This window comes from Balaenoptera acutorostrata, chromosome 16, assembly GCF_949987535.1.
Source record: "Balaenoptera acutorostrata chromosome 16, mBalAcu1.1, whole genome shotgun sequence".
NCBI lineage: Eukaryota > Metazoa > Chordata > Mammalia > Artiodactyla > Balaenopteridae > Balaenoptera > Balaenoptera acutorostrata.
This window is the reverse complement of record NC_080079.1, coordinates 29,668,410-29,687,493: the sequence shown is the minus strand read 5'-3', so window position 1 is coordinate 29,687,493 and position 19,084 is coordinate 29,668,410. Positions and strand designations below refer to the sequence as shown.

The 19,084-nt window shown below is 42.0% G+C and overlaps 1 protein-coding gene across 1 annotated transcript in view; it reads right to left on the bottom strand.

The window, feature by feature from the left end:
- GOT1 (glutamic-oxaloacetic transaminase 1) overlaps positions 1-19,084 on the bottom strand; it is a 30,643-nt gene that overhangs the window by 1,795 nt on the left and 9,764 nt on the right. Inside the window, exons 3-8 of the mRNA XM_007187386.3 lie at positions 6,635-6,758; positions 5,891-6,003; positions 5,562-5,666; positions 3,896-4,046; positions 3,645-3,810; positions 2,728-2,870 (exon numbers count right to left, since the gene is read on the bottom strand). Coding sequence (XP_007187448.2) covers positions 2,728-2,870; positions 3,645-3,810; positions 3,896-4,046; positions 5,562-5,666; positions 5,891-6,003; positions 6,635-6,758 — 802 coding nt within the window. The remainder of the gene's footprint in view (positions 1-2,727; positions 2,871-3,644; positions 3,811-3,895; positions 4,047-5,561; positions 5,667-5,890; positions 6,004-6,634; positions 6,759-19,084) is intronic.

Below are 19,084 nucleotides of genomic sequence, written 5' to 3'. Positions count from 1 at the left end.
TTAGGTGCCAGGCAATGTTCTAAGCACTTTATATTAGCTCAGTTAATCTTGATAATAACCTTATCGCCCCCATTTTACAGATGGCACTGATGTAAGTTAAATGACCTTCCCAAGGTCACACAGCTAGTCAGTTGTGAATCTGGAATTTTAAGGTAGGCAGTATAACTCCCGGCTCTGAGCTCTTAGCCAGGATACTACACTGCCTCTGTATGGAAGTGAAAATCCTAGACCCTGTACTCAGTGCTACCTTTGGGCCCCTCCAAACAAAGCCACCTTCACAGTAGCCCTGACCAGCTTTAACTATGTGAATTACAACCATCCAAGGAGATAGCTCCTAACCTCACACACCAACAGAGCCACGGGCACAGCACCTTGTAAAGCCTATGCCCCACAGGTAGATGCTGCGGATACAGGGCTCCCGCCCCGTTTTTTAAAATAGAAATGAAACTTCTTTACTTTTATGGGGAAAGGGAGTATCACAGTTGAGAAGCTAGTAAAAGTTAGGGACTCTTTCCCTAGAAAAAGGCCAATATACGCATAGCCAATTTTAAAAATATTTCAGGATGAAAGCCCCTGTTTTGATAGATAATATGTAGAAAAGGAAGTACCGCAACATGAGAATTGTAGAAACTAGGTGGCAGGCACATGGGGTTCAATTCCTCTAAATTTTCTGTATGTTTAAAATCTTTCCTAATAAAATGCTGGGAGGAAAAAAAACAAACCCTGTTTTTAAAAAGGGTAAATGATGCCAAGTGCTAAAAATATAACTTTATGTTATAAATCCAGGTCTATTCTCACCATTTTTCAATTCATAATAAAACTAATTTCCTACTCTGGAGAGTGGGACAATATGGATACTTCATGGGAAGACATCCCCACCTTGTGAGCTTTTAGAATATTACTACTCACATGCACCCCAGTGTTCATTGCAGCACTCTTTACAATAGCCAGGTCGGAAGCAACCTAAATGCCCATCGACAGACAAATGGATAAAGATGTGGTACATATATACAATGGAATATTACTCAGCCATAAAAAGGAATGAAATTGGGTCATTTGTAGAGATGTGGGTGGACCTAGAGACTATCATACAGAGTGAAGTAAGTCAGAAAGAGAAAAACAAATATTGTATATTAACACATATATGTGGAATCTAGAAAAATGGTACAGATGAACCAGTTTGCAAGGCAGAAATAGAGACACAAATGTAGAGAACAAACGTATGGACACCAAGGGGGGAAAGCGGCGGGGTGGTGGTGGTGGGATGAATTGGTAGATTAGGATTGACATGTATACACTAATATGTATAAAATAGACAACTAATAAGAACCTGCTGCATAAAAAAATAAATTAAAAAAAAAAAAGAGGGCTTCCCTGGTGGCACAGTAGTTAAGAATCCACCTGCCAATGCAGGGGACATGGGTTCGAGCCCTGGTCCGGGAAGATCCCACATGCCCCAGAGCAGCTAAGCCCGTGTGCCACAACTACTGAGGCTGCGCTCTACAGCCTGTGGGCCACAACTGCTGAAACCCACGTGCCTAGAGCCCGTGCTCTGCAATAAGAGAAGCCACCGCAACGAGAAGCCCGCGCACCACAACAAACAGTAGCCCCTGCTCTCAGCAACTAGAGAAAACCCGCGTGCAGCAGGGAAGACCCAATGCAGCCAAAAATTAAATAAATGAATAAATAAATAAATTTATTAAAAAAAAAAAAGAAATGTGGCTAGGAAAAAAAGAAAAGAATATTACTACTGAACACCATTTCCATTACACTTAATATCTTAAAAATTGTATAAGGATGATTTTCCTTAATTAAGTGAACTAATTCCCCATTCCAGAACTGTGAGGACACCACAGGCTAACTGAGCTATCCGCTTACTTTCTTGGTTAGCCTCATTTTACCCCAAAGTGTTTCAGTGAGTCTGCAATATACAATCTTTACCACCTTTCTTTTGGCTTTTTCTGAGCCCATTTCAAACAGGCACTCCGATGGCCCTGGTTTATAGTACCTCCCAGTACCTCTGAGGTTCTACTGACTACCCAAAGGCACACATCTGTCCCCTGAGCCACTCGGACACAAGCTCCACACAGAGGTCATATCTGCACCACGCAACCAGTGGCTTGGCTTGAGGTGCTCGGGAATTACTTATTAAATGAATGAGTCCTCTATCATCAGACGGGATGGCCAATCGCTGATACACCCTACTGACGGCTAACCAAGATCGTGCATGGCTGCCTTCTAGACTTTCAACTGACTTTTAATTCCAACTACCGATCTAAATTCTTATTTATGAAGTGAAAAGAGAATGTTGTAACCTAGGCAATGCTTGGAGACTACGAAAGACCTGTTAAGAAATTAAGTCCTTCGATAATCATATGTAATATTTATACTTAAGATTAAGGAAAAGCCAAAAGGTGCCTAAGCATTTATAAAAGATGTTTCATAAATCAAACCTCCAAGGTACAAATCCTGTTACTTCCCAGCTCGCTCTGAGCCACTTCCCAAGCCCATAAAAATGAAAATATCTGAGTTATGTTCTGGAGGATAGACTACAACAATGCTCTTCTGAGACCCGAGGGGTGGGACACACTGAGAAAATCTAACTTGTTCTGGTCCAAAGTAATAGCTGACCAAACGGGCAACAGCTAAGGGAGCCAAGCCCAAGAACACTGACTGTGAGGAGTGCTGTGTCCAACAGTGAGCATTCGAGGTGGTGGGGCCACTTACGGTTCAACCCGGTGAAACTGAACATTCCAATCTGCTCCGTGATGTGGTCCCAGGTTCCAGGGGTCTTGAGGGCTTCTAATCGTGCCCGGAGCTCAGATCTCATGGTCAGAATGCGGTCAGCCATTGTCTTCACATTACCTGTCCTGAGTGGACATCAATATGAATACCAATCCAGACAGGAGAGATGGTACACGAAAACATAAAAATTTTTTAAATGTAATTTAATCTGTAAGCTGAAAACATGATCACAACCTGCCTATTATGGTATGTGGATGCCTGGATGGGTGGATAAGGAGACCAGAGAGATAGACTTACTAGGCAGAAGGAAAGGACTTTATTTACTGATGGAGTTTATGGCTAGTCTTAGGTATACTGGCTGTAATACCACTTATGTTTTAACTCAGACTTCAGCTAGGTGCTGCTTGAGATAGGATAATATATTTTCTTCAGCTAGGTGCTGCTTGAGACAGGATAATATATTTTATCAGGTGTAATTAAGTAGAGATTGCAGATTTAGCTACTACAAAAAAATTACTGTTTCAAAATAAGACAAACTATATATAAATTAGATAAGAATGAAGAGCCCCAAAATTGTTGCACTAACTTGAAGTTAGATATTCTATTCTATCAGAAATTCCTCCCTGTATTTCCCAACTTTAAGGGGAGGAAGTCTGGGTGGTGGGAGAGTGGGGGAAACTCCCATTCACTGAGGGCCTCCTTCCTATGTTCCCAGTGCTGTGTTACACACGTGTGTAAGTGCCAGCCCTATTTTACAGAAATAATAACTGACTCTCAAAAGAGGTTCAAGTATTTTTGTCCTGCCTCTGCCAACATAAAAGGAAGAGACAGTTAAATGTAATGGGACAATCGCTGTTCTGCATCCCCACGCTTCGCCCATCCGGCGTTGAGCCCCTTACCATTCATTAAAAAGCTCAGGGTCAGAGAGGGTATGGGCCACGATTCGTGCTCCCTGAGCAGGGGGATTGGACCACGTAATTCGCACGATCTTCTCCATCTGGGAAAGGACCCGGAGGATGCTATCAGGTTCTTTCGCAACCACGGTCAGATTCCCCACTCGCTCATCTAAAAAGAAGGAGGAGAATCAGCCTTGGGGCTCTGGGGGCGGTGAGGCTGGGGCAGCTGGGCTGTAACACAGGAGAGCACTCACTGTAGAGCCCGAAGTTCTTGGAGAAGGACTGGGCACAGAAGAGCTCGAACCCTTCAGACACAAAATAGCGAACGGCCCAGGCGTCTTTCTCCAGGTTGCCAGATGCGAAGCCCTGATAGGCTGAGTCAAAGAAGGGGAACAGAAACCGGCGCTGCGAGGAAGCAAAGTGAGTCAGGGCAGGAAATCCTCCTGGAACCAACCTCAGACACCGGCCTTCCTTCCCCAACTGGCGCCTGGAAGGAATGTCTCACCCTGTCCGTTTCTCCTACCTCTTTCCTCTCTGCATCCAACTCCACTTTACATCTGTTTCTCTCTTCACCTAAATACCAACTAACAAATCTAACAACTTCGGTAAACCTTATTTTTTTAAGTATATTGTCCTAGAGTGTCACGATGCTGCTTTGCCAACAGGGCACATCTGATCATGTCACTCCATGACATCAAAGATTTCCAGGGGGGACTTCCCTGGTGGCGCAGTGGTTGAGAATCCTCCTGCCAACGCAGGGGACACGGGTTCGAGCCCTGGTCTGGGAAGATCCCACATGCCGCGGAGCAACTAGGCCCGTGAGCCACAACTACTGAGCCTGCGCATCTGGAGCCTGTGCTCCGCAACAAGAGAGGCCGCAATAGTGAGAGGCCCGCGCACCGCGACGAAGAGTGGCCCCCACTTACCGCAACTAGAGAAAGCCCTCGCACAGAAACGAACACCCACGCAGCCAAAAATAAAAATAAATAATAAATAAATTAATTAAAAAAAAAAAAAAAAGATTTCCAGGGGCTCCCCACTGCCCTCAGAATAAAGTCTGAGGCTTCAGCACAGGACCTGGCCCCCATTTACTTCTCTAGCCTCATCACTCACTCGCCCCCTTCCCTGGAACTCCAGCCCATACCAAGAATTACTTTTACTTCCTCATACGGACCATGAACTCTGCCTTGGGCTTTTGATGGTGCTCTTCCCTCTGCAGGAAACATTCCTTCCCCGCCAGCCCCGACCCATTCTCATCCTTCAAGTCTAAACACGGAAACCACTTCTTCCAGGAAGGCTTCCTCTGCTACCACCAGCCCTCCCAAAATGCATGCACTCCCCAGAGTCGGGGCTATGTGCCTCCGTAGGACCCCATCAACGCAGCTGTCTCCCAGTACGTGGCTGTCTCCCCAGACAGGCTGTATGCTCTGAGGGCGGGACCACCTCTGCTTTGTTCACTATTGTCCCCCTATGGCACCTGGTACATAATAGTTTATCAAGAAGTATTCTTTAAACACGTTAATGAAGAATATATACACCTTGAGCTAGAAATTCCAGTGTAGAAAGTTATCCCAAAGAAATAATAAAAAGGAGGTTTATTACATATATTGTTCACAAGAGTAAGAAACCTGGGCACGAAATGGCCATCGACTGATTTAATCAATCTGTAATGTGACATATCCATGCATGTCATGTATAACTACACTAAAAAAAAAAATTAAAAAAGAAAAGAGCCTGACATTCTGTATATCAAAATGTTAACAGTGGCTTTCTTTGGGTAGTAGAATTTATAGTTAGTATTTATTTTTTTCTTTGGGCTTTTCTCCATTTTTCCAAATTCTTCCGTAAATAGGTACTGCTGTTGAATACATCAAACATTAATACACACTATTTTAAGAGATGCTCTGAAAAGACAGTTACCTTCATGACAGAGGCAATCTGCTTCCACTGCTCCGGAGTTGGGTCAGTCCCAGTCGGGTTGTGTGCACAGGCGTGGAGGACAAAGATGGAGAACTCGGGAGCTTTCTGGGGAGAAGGAAGCTATGTAAGTTCTGACAGCAGCAGGGACATGGCGGGCAGAGTCAGGGCCACACAGGGCAGGTACTCCCTCCTTACGTGCCATTTCAGAAACCACCATCTGGCTTGAGTAGGGTGTCTCAGACTCTCTCACTTATCAACTGATCCAAAGACTTTTCCCTGCTCTTCTTGACGCCATAGCATTCTGTCTACTTTTTCTTCTAATAACCCACCTCAAGATCATTCAGAAAACCCTGAAGGTCTAGTCCTCTCTTCGCTGCATCCCAATAGTGATAAGACCGAATTTCTTTAAATCCAGCGGCAATAAAGACACCATTATGATTCTCTGCAAGCAAAGGGGTAAAACGTTAAATGTTTTACAAACACAAGGAGGCATGAACAGAAAGGGCTCAAGACAGCTTCCAGGGCCCTCACAGGCTCAACATCCACTGGGTGACATAGAGGTGAGGGGTTAAGATTGAGAAGAATGACTGTGACCAAGAACAAGTTTGACCAGTCTAGTCATGATGACTTACATCCTAATATACTGGGACCTCCCTCCTCTGGGAAGGCTCAATATACACTAAAACACAAGTTCACCAAGAGTCTTGGGATAAAGTAGTCCCAATCTGAATTTAAGCATCATGTTACCCATGTACTGCCATAATCCACTACTCAAGCCATTCTCATGTTAGTTGATCCAGGGCTGGGTTACATTTTCAGTGTAAGCAGTGAGACTCATGAGGATAATTCCTTCCCTGCCAGCCCCGACCTATCCTCATCCTTCAAGTCTAAACACGGAAACCACTTCTTCCAGGAAGGCTTCCTCTGCTACCACCAGCCCTCCCAAAACACACGCACTCCCCAGAGTCTGGGCTATGTGCCTCCATAGGACCCCATCAACACAGCTGTCTCACAGTATATGAGAATTCCTCTGGCTTCTCTGTTTCTGCTCTCGCTACAGCTACAGGACTCACCCCAGGTTGGTGAGGATACATAGACAGGCGTGTCCTTGTTGTTTGTTCCATTGTACCATCGCGCTAAGAACTCAGCTCCAATTCGAAGTGCACCTGTTCCCCCCAAACACTGCACACCTCCTACCTGAAAGACAAGAAGCAGGGTGACTGGTTATTTAATGGTGAGGTCAGATAATATTAGGGAAAATATGGTAGTGATGAGCACTTCCTTAAATGTGTTATCTCTATAAAATGTCATAACTACATGAAAAAGTATTATTTGCCCATATTTACAAATGAGGAAACTAAGGCTAAGAAGTGAAGCGCCTTGCTCAAAGTTACCAGCTACTCAGCAGAAAGGTCAGGTCTTCACCCAGGAAGTCTGGAAGTCTGACCCCCAAAGGAGTGTCCCTCTGAACACAGAGGTAGAGGACATACCTAGGCCCTAGGACATACCTCGGGCACATTAGAGTGTGCCCTGCAAGGCAAACCCATCCCTTTGCACCCCTCCCAAGATCAAAATTACCCTCCAACGGAAGCCGGTAAAATAATGTTCCGAGCTTGCTATCAACACCAGTCTGTAATGTCCTTTCTCATCGCTATAACAAAGGCTTATTAATCCTTAGAAACGTTCTCAGAGAACAAAGGTGATATGCAAATACTACTCTCCTCTCCTGAAGCTTCCTCTCCTCTTTTTTTTTTTTTTTAACATCTTTATTGGAGTATAATTGCTTTACAATGGTGTGTTAGTTTCTGCTTTATAACAAAGTGAATCAGTTATACATATACATATGTTCCCATATCTCTTCCCTCTTGCGTCTCCCTCCCTCCCACCCTCCCTATCCCACCCCTCTAGGTGGTCACAAAGCACCGAGCTGATCTCCCTGTGCTATGCGACTGCTTCCCCTCTCATCTTAAAATGGCCTCACCTGGGCAATAATAAAATTCCTACGTTTTACCGTTTACAAAATACCTTCACACACATTCTTGTTTGACCCTCACACAGCCCTGTAAAGTAAGTTCTAGATCCCCAATTTATACATGAGGAAATTGATTCAGAGAAGTGGTTCGCCAAGGGATTCGCAGCTGGTGAGCGGCACAGCTGGGCATAAATCCAGGCCTTCTCACTCTACATCTAGTCACTAGGCCCTACTTCTGTTGTTCTGCCTAAACATCTTTGCTTTTGTCCCTTCACACTTCTAATTAGGTTTTAGCATAACTCTTTCAGTAGAGAAATGTCATTAATTACGTGTTGCTTAATATGTCTAAAGGAGAAAGAAAGAGAAAGATCACATAAGAAAGTCTATCGAAAAGGAAGGACACACACCAATATAATAACAGCAGCAACCTCTCGGGAGGGGCCTAGGATGTGGGAATAGTGGTCAAAGGGACTTTGGCTTAATCTACAAGTTGTTTTTTGAATAATAAGGAGAATGGGGCTTCCCTGGTGGACCAGTGGTTAAGAATCCGCCTGCCAATGCAGGGTACACGGGTTCGAGCCCTGATCCGGGAAGATCCCACATGCCGCGGAGCAACTAAGCCCATGCGCCACAACTACAGAGCCTGCACTCTAGAGCCCGCACGCCACAACTACTGAAGCCCACGCACCTAGAGCCTGTGCTCCACAACAAGAGAAACCACTGCAACGAGAAGCCCGCGCACTGCAACGAAGAGTAGCCCCCACTCGCCGTAACTAGAGAAAGCTCGCACGCAGCAACGAAGACCCAACACAGCCAAAGATAATAAATAAATAAAATAAATTTATTTAAAAAAAAATAATAAGGAGAATGTATTCATGTATTATTTGGAAATTTTTTTAATAATTTAAAAAATATATTGGATGTCTGTAATTTGCTATAAAATAATTCAGTTTTGGCAGGGAGGGTGGGGGAATATACAAGACTGACCAAATACAGATCATTGTTGAAGCTAGCTGATGGATCCATGGGGGTTTGTTCATTACAGTTTTAACTACTTTTGTATATATTTGAAATTTCCCACAATAAAAAAGTTAAAAAAAAAATCTTCCTAGATAAAGAAGAAAAACTTCCAAAATCTTTTTTAAAAAAACTAACGTTAACACCAATGCTAAAAGATGACAAAGGGAAAAAAAGGATAGAAAAAAAAGAGACCTCTTTCATGAATATTGATACTAACTTCCTAAATATTAATGAACAGTATGAATCCAATAGTGCATTTAAAAATACTCCCTTGGTCAAGTTAGTCATCCCATGAATGCATGATTATTAACAAATATAGGAGTGAGTCAGTTTTCCTGGACCTCTCCCATGTATATGTGTTATTAAACTTTGATTTTCTCCTGTTTTAAAAAAAAGAGAAAAGAAATATAAAATTTGTCATGCTGCTAGATAGAGAAAATGATCACCCAAATGATCATCATAACAGGAGAAAAAAGTATAGCTATTTCTGATATAAATGCTTGGTTAAAAACAGAAGCAATGGAGACTTCCTAAAAATAACTAAAAAGAAAAAAAAAAAGATCCAGCCATGATGAGTAAGTCAGCTTCATGATGAACACTGAATCACGAGCAGAAGTCCCCTTTAAGCTAGGAACAAAGCAATGATACCAATTATCACTATTATTCCCCACTGCTCTATTTATATTCAGAGATCTGAGCATCTCTGAAAGAACATCGTCTGAAACGTGAAACAGAAGCAAAGTTGACGTTCAGGGAAATGAGGAACTGAGCACGGCATCCACTGCAGAGAGAAGCAAAGGCAGTGGACTGGGATGGAAAAGGTCGGTGTGCATCAGATGTGGTTCTTCAAAGTGGTCCCCCCTGAGCACTGGTCCCTTCCCATTACTTTATTTTTTTTTTTTTATTTTAAAAACTATACATATATATATATATTTTTTCTTACAGTAGGTCCTTGTTGGTTATCTATTTTAAATATAGTAGTGTGTACCTGTTGCTTCCCATTACTTTAAAGGTTTGAGCTTCACATTGTGATCTACCTGGATTCCTTATGCAAATCTCAACCAAGGTGATGTAACCCAAATGTAGATTTATTTTTTATGGATTTGTCATCAGCTAAGCTGAATATCAACTTTATTCATTATTTCACATTTCAAATACCTCAGCACTTTGTATATGAATGTTGATACTTCCTATACAAACGAGCAAGGTCTCCCTTAAAGCAGGGTTTTAAGTTATCATGGATATGTGACAGGTGCATGTGGATATCAGTAAAGACATTCCCAAGAATAGTTTTTTTATTTCCTGTGCTCAGCTTTTTTTTGTTGTTTTTTTTGGGGGGGGGGGATTTTTGTTTTAATTAATTTATTCTTTTTTCTTATTAGTCATCCATTTTATACACATCAGTGTATACATATCAATCCCAATCTCCCAATTCATCCCACCACCACCACCACCCCCCCACCGCTTTTCCCGCTTGGTGTCCATACGTTTTTTCTCTGCTTCTGTTTCTCAATTTCTGTTCTGCAAACCGGTTCATCTGTACCATTTTCTGGGTTCCACATATATGCATTAATACACGATATATGTTTTTCTCTTTCTGACTTACTTCACTCTGTATGACAGTCTCTAGATGCATCCACATCTCTACAAATAACACAATTTCGTTCCTTTTTATGTCTGAGTAATATTCCATTGTATATATGTACCACAACTTCTTTATCCATTCGTCCGTTGACGGTCATTTAGGTTGTTTCCATGGCCTGGCTATTGTAAATAGTGCTGCAATGAACATTGGGGTGCATGTGTCTTTTTTTTTTTTTTTAAACCCCACATTTGTTTATTTATTTTTGGCTGTGTTGGGTCATCGTTTCTGTGCAAGGGCTTTCTCTAGTTGTGGCAAGCGGGGGCCACTCTTCATCGCGGTGCGCGGGCTCTCACTATCGTGGCCTCTCTCGTTGCAGGGCACAGGGTCCAGACGCACAGGCTCAGTAGTTGTGGCTCACAGGTCTAGTTGCTCCACGGCACGTGGGATCTTCCCAGACCAGGCTCGAACCCATGTCCCCTGCATTAGCAGGCAGATTCTCAACCACTGCATCACCAGGGAAGCCCCATGTGTCTTTTTGAATTATGGTTTTCTCTGGTTATATGCCCAGTAGTGGGATTGCTGGGTCATATGGTAATTCTATTTTTAGTTCTTTAAGGAACCTCCATACTGTTCTCCACAGTGGCTGTATCAATTTACATTCCCACCAACAGTGCAACAGGGTTCCCTTTTCTCCACACCCTCTCCAGCATTTGCTGTTTGTAGATTTTCTGATGATGCCCATTCAAATTGGTGTGAGGTGATACCTCATTGTAGTTTTGATTTGCATTTCTCTAATAATGAGTGACGTTGAGCAGCTTTTCATGTGCCTCTTGGCCACCTGTACGTCTTCTTTGGAGAAATGTCTATTTAGGCCTTCAGCCCATTTTGGGATTGGGTTGTTTGTTTTTTTAATTTTGAGCTGCATGAGCTGTTTATATATTTTGGAGATTAATCCTCTGTCCGATGATTCATTTGCAAATATTTTCTCCCATTCTGAGGGTTGTCTTTTCGTCTTGTTTATGGTTTCCTTTGCTGTGCAAAAGCTTTGAAGTTTCATTAGGTCCCCTTTGTTTATTTTTGTTTTTATTTCCATTACGCTAGGAGGTGGATCAAGAAAGATCTTACGGGCTTCCCTGGTGGCGCAGTGGTTGAGAGTCTGCCTGCCGGTGCGGGGGACACGGGTTCGAGCCCTGGTCTGGGAGGATCCCACATGCCGCGGAGCGGCTGGGCCCGTGAGCCACAACTACTGAGCCTGCGCGTCTGGAGCCTGTGCCCCGCAACGGGAGGGGCCGCGATGGTGAAAGGCCCGCGCACCGCGATGAAGAGCGGTCCCTGCACCGCAATGAAGAGTGGCCCCCACTTGCCGCAACTGGAGAAAGCCCTCGCACGAACCGAAGACCCAACACAGCCAAAAATAAATAAATAAATAAATAAATAAAGTAGCTATGAAAAAAAAATTTAAAAAAAAAAAAAAAGAAAGATCTTACTGTGATTTATGTCAAAGAGTGTTCTTCCTATGTTCTCCTCTAAGAGTTTTATAGTGTCCAGTCTTACAATTAGGTCTCTAATCCATTTTGAGTTTACTTTTGTGTGTGGTGTTAGGGAGTGTTCTAATTTCATTCTTTTACATGTACCTGTCCAGTTTTCCCAGCATCACTTACTGAAGAGGCTGTCTTTTCTCCATTGTATATCCTTGCCTCCTTTGTCATAGATTAGTAGACCATAGGTGCGTGGGTTTATTGTTGGGCTTTCTATCCTGTTCCATTGATCTATATTTCTATTTTTGTGCCAGTACCATATTCTCTTGATTACTGTAGCTTTGTAGTATAGTCAGAAGTCAAGGAGTCTGATTCCTCCAGCTCCGTTTTTTTTCCCTCAAGACTGCTTTGGCTATTCAGGGTCTTTTGTGTCTCCATACAAATTTTAAGATTTTTTTGTTCTAGTTCTGTAAAAAATGCCACTGGTAATTTGATAGGGATTGCATTGAATCTCTAGATTGCTTTGGGTAGTACAGTCATTTTCACAATATTGATTCTTCCAATCCAAGAACATGGTATATCTCTCCATCTGTTGGTATCATCTTAATTTCTTTCATCAGTGTCTTACAGTTTTCTGCATACAGGTCTTTTGTCTCCTTAGGTAGGTTTATTCCTAGGTATTTTATTCTTTTTGTTGCAATGGTAAATGGGAGTGTTTCCCTTATTTCTCTTTCAGATTTTTCATCATTACTGTATAGGAATGCAAGAGATTTCTGTGCATTAATTTTGTATCCTGCAACTTTACCAAATTCATTGATTAGCTCTAGTAGTTTTCTGGTGGCATCTTTAGGATTCTCTATGTATAGTATCATGTCATCTGCAAACAGTGACAGTTTTACTTCTTTTCCAATCTGTATTCCTTTTATTTCTTTTTCTTCTCTGATTGCTGTGGCTAGGACTTCCAAAACTATGTTGAATAATAGTGGCGGGAATGGACATCCTTGTCTTGTTCCTGATCTTAGAGGAAATGCTTTCAGTTTTTCACCATTGAGAATGACGTTTGCTGTGGGTTTGTCGTATATGGCCTTTATTATGTTGAGGTAGGTTCCCTCTATGCCCACTTTCTGGAGAGTTTTTATCATAAATGGGTGTTGAATTTTGTCAAAAGCTTTTTCTGCATCTATTGAGATGATCATATGGTTTTTCTTCTTCAATTTGTTAATATGGTGTATCACATTCATTGATTTGCATATACTGAAGAATCCTTGCATCCCTGGGATAAATCCCACTTGGTCATGGTGTATGATTCTTTTAATGTGTTGTTGGACTCCGTTTGCTAGTATTTAGTTGAGGATTTTTGCATCTATATTCATCAGTGATATTGGTCTGTAGTTTGGTTTTTTTGTAGTATCTTTGTCTGGTTTTGGTATCAGGGTGACGGTGGCCTCATAGAATGAGTTTGGGAGTGTTCCTTCCTCTGCAATTTTTTGGAAGAGTTTGAGAAGGCTGGGTGTTAGCTCTTCTCTAAATGTTTGATAGAATTCACCTGTGAAGCCATCTGGTCCTGGACTTTTGTTTGTTGGAAGATTTTTAATCACAGTTTCAATTTCATTACTTGTGATTGGTCTGTTCATATTATCTATTTCTTCCTGGTTCAGTCTTGGGAGGTTATACCTTTCTAAGAATTTGTCCATTTCTTCCAGGTTGTCCATTTTATTGGCATAGAGTTGCTTGTAGTAGTCTTAGGCTGCTTTGTATTTCTGCGGTGTCTGTTTTAACTTCTCCTCTTTCATTTCTAATTTTATTGATTTGAGTCCTCTCCCTCTTTTTCTTGATGAGTCTGGCTAATGGTTTATCAACTTTATCTTCTGAAAGAACGAGCTTTTAGTTTTATTGATCTTTGCGATTGTTTTGTTTCTATTTCATTTATTTCTGCTCTGATCTTTATGATTTCTTTCCTTCTGCTAACTTTGGGTTTTGTTTGTTCTTCTTTCTCTAGTTCCTTTAGTTGTAAGGTTAGACTGTTTATTTGAGATTTTTCTTGTTTCTTGAGGTAGGCTTGTATAGCTATGAACTTCCTTCTTAGAACTGCTTTTGCTGCATCCCATAGGTTTTGGATCTTCGTGTTTTCATTGTCATTTGTCTCTAGGTGTTTTTGATTTCCTCTTTGATTTCTTCAGTAATCTCTTGGTTATTTAGTAACGTATTGTTTAGCCTCCATGTGTTTGTGTTTTTTATGTTTTTTCCCCTGTAATTCATTTCTATTCTCATAGCGTGTGGTCAGAAAAGATGCTTGATATGATTTCAATTTTCTTAAATTTACTGAGGCTTCATTTGTGACCCAAGATGTGATCTATCCTGGAGAATGTTCCGTGCGCACTTGAGAAGAAAGTGTAGTCTGCTGTTTTTGGATGGAATGTCCTATAAATATCAATTAAATCTATCTGGTCTATTGCGTCATTTAAAGCTTCTGTTTCCTTATTTATTTTCATTTTGGATGATCTGTCCATTGGTGTAAGTGAGGTGTTAAAGTCCCCCACTATTATTTTGTTACTGTCGATTTCCTCTTTTATACCTGCTGGCAGTTGCCTTATGTATTGAGGTGCTCCTATGTTGGGTACATATATATTTATAATTGTTATATCTTCTTCTTGGATTGATACCCTGATCATTATGTAGTGTCCTTCCTTGTCTCTTGTAACATTCTTTATTTTAAAGTCTATTTTATCTGATATTGAGTATTGCTACTCCAGCTTTCTTTTGATTTCCATTTGCATGGAATATCTTTTTCCATCCCCTCACTTTCAGTCTGTATGTTTCCCTAGGTCTGAAGTGGGTCTCCTGTAGACAGCATATATATGAGTCGTGTTTTTGTATCCATTCAGCAAGCCTGTGTCTTTTGGTTGGAGCATTTAATCCATTCACGTTTAAGGTAATTATCGATATGTATGTTCCTATGACCATTTTCTTAATTGTTTTGGGATTGTTTTTGTAGGTCCTTTTCTTTTCTTGTGTTTCCCACTTAAAGAAGTTCCTTTAGCATTTGTTGTAGAGCTGGTTTGGTGGTGCTGAATTCTCTTAGCTTTTGCTTGTCTGTAAAGCTTTTGATTTCTCCGTCGAATCTGAATGAGATCCTTGCTGGGTAGAGTAATCTTGGTTGTAGGTTCTTCCCTTTCATCACTTTAAGTATATCATGCCACTCCCTCCTGGCTTGTAGAGTTTCTGCTGAGAAATCAGCTGTTCACCTTACGGGAGTTCCCTTGTATGTTATTTGTCATTTTTCCCTTGCTGCTTTTAATAATTTTTCTTTGTCTTTAATTTTTGCCAATTTGATTACTATGTGTCTTGGCGTGTTTCTCCTTGGGTTTATCCTGTATGGGACTCTCTCCGCTTCCTGGACTTGTGTGGCTATTTCCTTTCCTATGTTATGGAAGTTTTCAACTGTAATCTGTTCAAGTATTTCCTCTGGTCCTTTCTCTCTCTCTTCTCCTTCTGGGACCCCTATAATGCGAATGTTGTTGCATTTAATGTTGTCCCAGAGGTCTCTTAGGCTGTCTTCATTTCTTTTCATTCTTTTTTCTTTATTTTGTTCCACAGCAGTGAATTCCACCATTCTGTCTTCCAGGTCACTTAACCGTTCTTCTGCCTCAGTTATTCTGCTATTGATTCCTTCTAGTGTAGTTTTCATTTCAGTTATTGTATTGTTCATCTCTGTTTGTTTGTTCTTTAACTCTTCTAGGTGTTTGTTCTTTAATTCTTCTAGATCACTGTTAAACATTTCTTGCATCTTCTTGATCTTTTGCCTCCATTCTTTTTCCGAGGTCCTGGATCATCTTCACTATCATTATTCTGAATTCTTTTTCTGGAAGAGTGCCTATCTCCATTTCATTTAGTTGTTTTTCTGGGGTTTTATCTTGTGCCTTCATCTGGTACATAGCCCTCTGCCTTTTCATCTTGTCTATCTTTCTGTTAATGTGGTTTTTGTTCCACAGGGTGCAGGATTGTAGTTCTTCTTGCTTCTGTTGTCTGCCCTCTCCTGTGCTCAGCTTTTAACTCCACCCTTTCTCTTCCACTCCAAAAAGCAAATTCATTAACTAAAAGAAGTCACAAAGTCAGTAGACTAGATTGAAAATGTGTTTGGAAGAGATAAACCCAGTTCACTAACATTAACTAATTCTTGAATTCATGATGTATATGACACTTGACATATTATATTCCCAAGAAATTATCATTTCCTCTAAAAATATATTGTACACTAGATGCCTTCAGTGAAACACAAGTGGCTCTAAACTATATCAGCAACTAGCGGAAACGAATTTTTGGTGAATCAATAATGTGTCAATTTGGTCATTCTCTGAACTGATTTTTGGCACATAGCTCTAAAGCTCAAGAAAGTCCTATATTTGGGATGAAGGGAAAAAATCATAATAGCAAAGGAAATAAATACAAACTTCAAAAGGAACCAGGCAGGGCTTCCCTGGTGGTGCAGTGGTTGAGAATCCGCCTGCCAATGCAGGGGACACGGGTTCGGGCCCTGGTCTGGGAAGATCCCACATGCCACGGAGCAACTGGGCCCGTGAGCCACAACTACTGAGTCTGCGCGTCTGGAGCCTGTGCTCCGCAACGGGAGAGGCCGCGATAGTGAGAGGCCCGCGCACCGCGATGAAGAGTGGCCCCCGCTCACCACAACTAGAGAAAGCCCTCGCACAGAAACGAAGACCCAACACAACCAAAAATAAATAAATAAATAAATTTATTAAAAAAAAAAAAAAAAAAGGAACCAGGCAGCTGGACCTGGGTGGCTAAACAGGAGTATACAGAACAAGAGAAATCCAGTAAGACTTGGCAGACAGCTATGCCAGCAATCTGTATTCCCAATTTAGCCATGAATTGCCTGAAGGAATCCCTGCTGGGCTCTAGAACGCTTGTCCGAGATCACAATTTGCTGATGCAATGACTTCCCTGTGAGGAGCAGGAGAGCTGTTTAGGAGCTGCTTGTGGCCAAGGCTATGATGCATTGATCTGGGTGCTCCTAGCAATTCATGTGGTATCTGGCATGTGGCACTAAATAAACATGGGCTGAACTAGATGAAGAAGACAGTGTTGACAAGGTGAGAGCCACAGAGAAAGCCCCAAGTCTCCCAGAGGCAATGGTCCAAGCAGGAAACTGGGACGCCATCTCATGCCCCACAAGCCCTCCTACCTGCAGTGGCTCAGTAATTTCAGAAGCTGAAATGTTACCAGGCAGGAGATGACAATTGGACATTTGGTCTGGATTCTAAGATCTGAAGATGGAAAAGCAGAAGGTAGCAGTGACGAGTCTAGAAAACAGGTCTCCTCAAAATGGTTGATGGACCTGGTAATTTAAAATCTTGAGAAGAAAAATCTAAGAGAGGACATGATTACTGTTTGTTTTCTGGTTCATTCTTTCATTCATGCCTCACCTCCTTCAAGTTTTGGCTCAAATGTCATTTCTGTTTCTACCATGACCACCCTAGTTAAAACTGTATCCACTCTCACTCCCACCCTCAGCACTCCCAATATGCTTTCCTCTGCTCTATTTTTGTAGCATTTATCATCTTTCAATACACTATACAATGTTCCTATTTATTATGTTTACTGTCGGTTTCTCCCCGCAAAACTGTAAGCCAGGCAGTGGTTTTGGTCACCACTGTGCTCCACTATCTAGAACAGTGCCTAGTGGTGAGTACACATCTGTTCACTGAACGAATGAGTGAATTAAAACATCTGAGATCTCTGAGGTGCCAAGCTAGGAGCTAAATGCTGAAGATTCATGAGGTAGATAAGTAAGCCATTGGGACTTCTCTGGTGGCACAGTGGATAGGACCCCATGCTCCCGGTACAGGGGGCCCAGGTTCGATCCCTGGTCAGGGAACTAGATCTCGCATGCCGCAGCTAAGAGTTTGCATGCCACAACTAAGGAGCCTGTGGGCTGCAACTAAGACCCAGCACAGCCAAATAAATAAATAAATAAAAGAACCATACTTCACACCATACACACACACTAAAAAAATTTTTTAAAAAGTAAGTAAATAAGCCATCATCCCTGCCCTGGAGGAACCTAGGGTGTTGTGGGAGGGACAGGCTTACAAAATTGTACATTAAACACAGTAAGTGCTGCTTTTCCCAAGCAATGCACAGTCCTGTGATGACTCAGAGCACTCCAACAACTAGCTCTGCCTGAGAGAGCTCAGGATTCAGCATGGAAGTGACCCTTGGTCAGGCCTTGAAGGACTTGGAGGTGGGGACTGGGGAGTCAGAGAAGTGAAGGGGGAACAGCTTCACTGTTCCTAGTGGAAGGAACAGCTGAGGCAAAGGTGCCAAGTCATGGCAGGGCTCGGCAGGTCTAGAAAACAGCAGGCTCTTAGGATGGCAGGACCCTGAGAGGATGGGAGCAAGAGTAACTGCAAGAACAGGAAGACGCCTGGCTACAAAACATGCTGCATGCCCAGGTCAGAGTCTGCATTTTACCCTGTAGATAATGGAGGAGCTACTGTGTGTGTGTGAGAGGGGAAGCAGGTGACACGATTAGCTCTTTTTTTTTTTTTTTTTTTTGCTGAGGAAGATCATTCTAGCTGCACTGTGCAGAAGGTACTAGAATGGGGAAGAGACTAGAGGCAAGAGGCTATTATAAGAATCCAAATGAGATGACGGTGGGCTGAGCTAAGATAGTCACCTGGGGATGGTCCAGGGAAAGAGCAAGTGCTCAGAGCTCAGTATCAACTGGTACCTAGGGTGTTGTAGATGCCAAGAGGGTATCCTAAACCATTACACACACACACAAAAAAAGTAAAAAGTAAAAGTCTTCAAATATTTACAGACTGCCATTTAAATTTGTTCTATGATCAAAAACATAACACAGGATGAACTAGACTAAGAGGAAGGGCTCTATGCCACAAGCAATAGCCCCAAGCCTCAGTATTAAGCGATCAAAATGGGGAACAGAGCATTTTGTTCCTGGGCAGAGGAACAAGCATCTATCTGCCAACATAGTTAATAAGCATCATATAAGAAATGTATAGTCTTAGAGGAAGAAGCTCCCCAACACAGAACCTCTGTTTTCATTTGTCAACAATGGAATTCCAACTAATTTATCAACAACGTCTCAGAAGATTACCCCCAGTCACCAAAGTTCCCCATTTTCAAACTTCATCAGGACTCTCTCTCTCCCTCAGTGGAAACCCTAGATTTTCAGAGCAACTTCCCAATGCCACCCATAATCTCTAAAGTCTACCATTTCTACCCGTATTCCTTCAGTTCTTAGAGGCAAGTCAGTTACAGTCTCTTATACCAATCCAGGCAAAACCCTCATCAAGTTAATTACTTACCTAACCATTGATCTGAGTTCCAAGACCTTCACCCAGAGCCTCCCGGTCTCCTTATATACATAAGAATGTGCCTGTGTACAGCCTTCATTTTACCCTGCCGTTCTGCTTATCAGGGCATC